The sequence below is a fragment of the Helobdella robusta genome (genome assembly GCF_000326865.2).
Source record: "Helobdella robusta unplaced genomic scaffold HELROscaffold_1, whole genome shotgun sequence".
Lineage (NCBI taxonomy): Eukaryota > Metazoa > Annelida > Clitellata > Rhynchobdellida > Glossiphoniidae > Helobdella > Helobdella robusta.
In genome coordinates, this window is record NW_008703570.1 from 12,447,659 (window position 1) to 12,454,288 (window position 6,630).

At 31.4% G+C, this 6,630-nt stretch overlaps 1 protein-coding gene across 1 annotated transcript in view; it reads right to left on the reverse strand.

Moving 5' to 3' along the window:
• The window catches only part of HELRODRAFT_159716 (hypothetical protein), a gene marked incomplete at both ends in the record, with an annotated part of 4,633 nt that extends 1,930 nt beyond the window's left edge, over window positions 1–2,703 (reverse strand). The window contains 3 exons of the mRNA XM_009011579.1: window positions 433–465; window positions 1,642–1,741; window positions 2,617–2,703. Coding sequence (XP_009009827.1) covers window positions 433–465; window positions 1,642–1,741; window positions 2,617–2,703 — 220 coding nt within the window. The remainder of the gene's footprint in view (window positions 1–432; window positions 466–1,641; window positions 1,742–2,616) is intronic.
• Window positions 2,704–6,630: the final 3,927 nt, after the last annotated feature.

Consider the following 6,630-nt stretch of genomic DNA (forward strand, 5'->3'; position numbering starts at 1 on the left):
GATGATATATATCTGAATATCTACACTAACACTAACTTTAATAATTTTAATGTAATATTTATGTGTGTGCGTTCGTGTGCGTGTGTATATATGTGTGTGTGAATGTGTGCGGTTCATAGAAAACAAACACTCGGTAAGTTAGGATGAAAACGTTCGATTATAAATACAAGATAGAAAGTTATTTTATTTTATTACTACATACCCCACACAATCAAGTCAAATTAAATTGTCCATTTAAAATAAATGTGATTAAAAAAATTTAAATACCAAAAAACAATGCGTCAATTCATTTGCATGTTTATATAGGCTGTGTGTTGTGTGTGTGTTGTGTGTGTGTTGTGTGTGTTGTGTGCGTGTGTGATAAAAGTTAATAGAGACTTGTGAAAGAGAAATGGTGAAATGGATAAAAAATTGAATAAAAGTTTCACTTACGTGACTGAATTATAAGTCTGATAGCGAGATAGCCTGCAATATTTTAAGTAATTTATCAAGATTTGAAGATGTGTGTGCAAATGTATGTGCATGTAAGTGCACGTGTGTTGTACATGTGTGTGTGTGTTTTGTGTGTGTGAGTGTGGTCTCTCTGTGTGTGAGTGTGTGTTATAGGTAAAATTCTAATTTTCACGTTCGTACATAATAATTTACATATATTCATACATTCATACTTACGTACATACATCCATACACACTCATAAACACATACACACACAAACATACACACATATACATTTACACATACAAACAACATGCATCCATACAGACACAAATATTCTTTCTCTGCCCATTTCCTAAGCTCCCACAAAGCAATTAATTTATATATATATTTTTATTTTTCTTTATTTGCTTTCAGAATTTTTGTTTATTCTAATTTGAAACTGGTCTAAAAGTCATTAAAATGACAAATTATATGATAAAAATAATTGAATTTATTATTCTAACGTGTACAACAATATTCAATTGTGTACTGCATTCGATTGTGTACTACACACAAACGTGCACTAACACTAGACACATACGAGCTGAATACAATTGTAACAGTCATAACCAAATATAAATATTAAAAATATGAAAAGTGATAATGATAAATACGATGCTAGGCGATAGAATACATAATATATCGCAATATCACAATTTAAAAACTAGAAAACCATGACAATATAAAAGTAAAATTTAAAATTTTTAAAATTTCTTAGTTTCTCTCCTTTTCAATCCGCTTTCTGTTAATCTACAGAAACAGCACTTCTTCACGGCCAACTTGCTAAAGTATGTGGAAACCAAAATTGTGCTGTCATGGTCAGCCTGAACTTTCCAGCAACTTTTGATACCATTAATCATCAGATGCTTATTGACAATCATACGTGCCTCTAATCATATATCTCAGCTTGACAACTTAAATGCATGTACTACAAAACGGTTTTTCATCCTACCTTTCAACTTTACTTCAAAAAGAGTTGCAAAAGTTGTTCTAAATATCAGTAATTTATCTTCTACCACAGATTCACTCACTCAACTACATTGGTTATCATTACGTCACGTACAAGTTACTTAACACATATTAACCATCATATCTTCATCAACTTATATCGCGTCGCTCATTAACTTGTCAACATTATTCGTCTCCATATACTCAGTTGTATCAACCTGTTGGCAATTCATCAGTTGTCAACAAATATTTTACATACGTTCTCCTTCCATATGGAATGTTTTGCCTGCCATCATTCGTCAACAACCAGCCATCAAACTTTTAAGAAACGATTAAAGAATTAATTTCAAAACGAAAATAATCCATGCCAAAACCACAAAGAAAGTATCATAAGGCTTCAGGCCAGCTGTATATAACAATACATACCCACAAACTTCTACATAAAACTTCTATCAACTTCCACAAAAAAAATAATTTTCACATAAAAATACGTAATCGTTATCATACAAACGCGTTCTACATACAAAAGTGTGCAACATGTTATAAATACTGCATACAAAGTGTACTACATACAAAAGTGTGCAACATGTTATAAATACTGCATACAAAGTGTACTACATACAAAAGTGTACAACATGTTATAAATACTGCATACAAAGTGTATTACATACAAAAGTGTGCAACATGTTATAAATACTGCATACAAAGTGTACTACATACAAAAGTGTACAACATGTTATAAATACTGCATACAAAAGTGTGCTACATAGAAACTCTTAACAACATTACATACAGGACCTTTCGCTACAACCAAATAAAAAAGCAAAATTAGCGCTGACCTTGACATTGCAATATCGCTGAAACAAGCCAGCCAATCATTCATCGGCATGTTTAATCAACCAACCAATGGCGTTAGGAGCTTTGAGAGATCACATGACGACCCTTACTACACAAATTGACCAGGTTCATGTATGTGATGTAATGTGTGTGTGTGTGTGTGTGTATGTGTGTGTGTGTGTGTGTGTGTGTGTCATATCAAACATATACAAACACACCAGTGTGAGTGTCATATCAAACATACACACAAACACACCACACACACACACAAACATACACACAAACACACAATATACTAAGCAATATATACATTCTATTACATTTCGAGTTAAAATAATCAGTTGGGCGTTACGAACCTTACCGACAGACCGACCGAAGATTTCGGTGATGTACCGAATATGATAAAATGGTAAGAGTCTGGCAGATAAAGACAATGCAGTCATGATGATGATGACGAGGATGGTAGAGGTGATGATGATGATGATGATAATGATGATGATGATGATGATTATTATTATTATTAAGATAAGGATGTTATTGATTGCGATATTGACAATAAATGATGATCACGAAGGTGTCGATAATGATGACGATGATGGTAAAGATGTTGATAACAAAAAAAAACAAAAAAAAACAAAAAAAAACAAATGAAAGTGATGATAACAAAGTTTTTTTAACTGGCTGGCAGAAGTGAAAATAGTTTTATGTCATATCTTCAATAAAAGGGGTTTCAATTGGTCCTTGATTTTTTAGAACCTTTTGTGAAAAAATATAGGAAAAAATTTAATATTTGAGATTCCAATCAAATATACCATACATTTATAATATTCTTGTAGAACTTTTTTTAACCCAACATTTCATTTTTTCTTTCATTTTCTCTTTCTCTCTATCTCTATTTCTATTTCTCTTTCTCTCTCTCTCACTCTCCCTCCCTCTCTCTCTCTCTCTGTCGTTCATTTTTATTTACAAACAGTTTACTCTTATGAAGCCTACCACAACGCCAAATAAAACACAGTAAAAACGGAATATTGTAATAAAAAATATATAGATAATAATGTCATTTTTGTTGTTGCTATTATTATTATTGTTGTTGTTGTTGTTGTTATTAACGAAAACACCGCGAAAGACATGGCGAGCAATATATTATGCGGACAAAATATCTCTTTAACGAAATGGCACGGTGGAAAATTGATCGAGACTCAACCGTAAACCGAACAACAACAACAACAACAACAATAATAATAATAACAATAACAAAAACAATAATAATAATAGTGGGATATATGTATATCTATTTCATCTGTTTTGTTCGTCCTATTGGTAGTTTCTCTACTTATAACTTGCATTGATGTGTGTATGTGCGTATATATGTTTTGTATATACGGGAGTACTAAGTATGTACACTTTGTATGCAAGTTTGTATATACAACAAAGTTTGTAGACAGCAAAAAGTTTGTATTTAGATTTATAAACTAAACAATTAAACTTTGTATAGTATGATGCAAAACAAAAAACAAAAAAAACATACACATACAAAACATAAAATTGCATGTACAAAACATTCAACAAACATACAAACATAAAATACACGTACATCAAAATGTATATAGATCCTTTATGCAAAAAACGAAATTGTTCATACAAATTTGAATATGTTCATCTAGAATATTTATACATACATATGTAGGTAGACGTGAATAAACAAAATTAAGTATACACAAACGTACATATACAAACATACATATACAAACATGTTCATACAAGCTCGCATATACAAACCTGTTTATACAAACATGCATATACAAAGCATTGATCTTTGCACGTCAGCCGGCACATAAATAGCCGGGAGTAACTTATACATATACATGTATACATATACACATACATTTATACATTCATACATACATGCATGCATGCATGCATGCGTACTTACATACATATATACATAGAAATATATACAGATACATACAAACAAGCACATGTGTATTTATTCATTCATTATTTATACATGTATGTCATTGGATGAGTGTTTATATGTTTGTTTTTAATATTTGTATGTTTGTTTTTAATGTTTATAAACGCTTGCTTGTTTGTTTGCACAGTGTATGGACGGTAACATTATGTTAAGATGGATTGATTGTGTTAATTATATTGTATTATATATATATATATATATATATATATATATATATATATATATATATATATTTATCTGCAAAAGGTGATGCAATATAATCAGTTATATATTTACATTAGTGATTAAGATATAACGCTTGAAATATGCCAGTAGACAGTACGCACACGTGAAACAACCAATCATTTTATCAACAAATCAATCAATTGACTGACATATAAATCAATCATTTCACAAATAATCAACCATCTCATCAATCAATCAATCAACTAATCGTTCACTCATTTAATCAAGTAATCAAGCTGCAAACTAATCAATCAGTCAATTGGTAGATTAATCAATCAATCAACCAATCAATTAACAAATCAATTAGCCAGTCAATTAATTAACAAAGTAACCAGCCAATTAACCGATCATTAGATTTTCCAACCAATCAATCAATCAATCGATCAGTCAATCAATCCCATAGAAAGTCACACGCGCGGGATATATCGCGAGATTCAGGCCTTCCTCGTTAATACGAATGCATGTTTTAATTGTAAAATATCGTGATCACATCTCTTACCTGTACTGCCGAAGTTTTGTGCCTGTGTATTCATGTGTTTGTGTGTGTGTGTGTGTGTGTGTATGTGTGTATACGTATGTGTATACGTACGTGCGTGTGTATGTGTTTATGTGTTTTGTCTGATAATGTATTAGTTCTGTTTAGTACGTTTGTATGTGAGAGTATGTGTGGAAATGTTACTATCTGAGTGTGTGTGTGTTGATGTGTGTGTGTATTTGTGTGTGTGTATAAATGTGCGTCTGTATGTGTGTTTGCGCGTAAATTGCACCCGTTTCCTAGAATGCATGTTTATTTTCTTATGTCTTATGTGAGCGTGATGGATGGCATTGAAGAGTGAGAAAAAGAACGAATGAGTGAAAGATTGATTGAATCAATGGATGGATATATGGATGAATGAATGCGTGAATTACTGAATGACTGACTGACTGAATGAATGAATGGGCAAACGATTAAATGAATGAATGACGACAACAAAGAAAAAATTGTATTAATAATTGATAAAATGATTTGCTGGAACTAGACCCTCGATAGTACGTACAACCAGATCAGGAAATCTAACTGATGATGACGATCATGATGAGTGCGCTGATAGTGATGATGATGAGTACGATGGTAATGATGATGATGAAGATGATTATGATGATGACGAAGATGACAATGATGAATATAATATAATGATGATGATGATGGCGTCATTATTAACTTTAAGAATTGCACATTTCGAAAAAAAAAACAAAACAAAAAAAAAACAAAAAAATACAGAAGTGCAAACTGCACCTAACCGCCAACTTGACATTCGATAACCGACATACCGATAGACCGAAATACCGACGTATCGATATGCCGAAATACCGAAAAAATCTCAGCCATCTTGGCACATTCAAGTTTAATTGAATTCGGGAGAAGATAACGGTTCTTTATGGCACTTAAAATAATTAAATTGTTATTGCGACCGAGCAAAATAGGCGAGGCATTGTATGTCAAAAGTGTTTTGTAGGTTTGCTTATGCATACACACACACACACACACACACACACACTCACACAGACACACACACACACACATATAATTATATTTGACATTTGACATTTTTTATTTCATCAAATCAAAACAAAGAAATCAAAGAAATAATATCAATGAAAAGAAATGATCTGGAAATCGAAAAGAAAATATGGTTTTCTTGTAATGATCACCAGTGACAATTGTAAAAATAAGAGCATATTTTAAACATTTTAGTGCATGTAAACTCACATTCATATTACAAATCCTAAAAAACCAAAAATGGAATCATAATTATTAAGTAATCAACTCTTTTAAATTTTTATCAGAAATATATATATAGACCCACGTAAAACATACTAATTCACACACACACACACACACACACACACACACACACACACACACACACACACACACACACACACACACACACACACACACACACATACGCACACACATATACACACACGTACACACACACACGTACTTGACACACACACACACACACACACACATATATATATATATATATATATATATATATATATATATATATATATATATATATATATATAGAGGCCTTTTAATAACAAAATACATATATGACACTGATACATGCATACGTACATTACATACCTATACATTTGTTACATTATTTAAGATGATGAT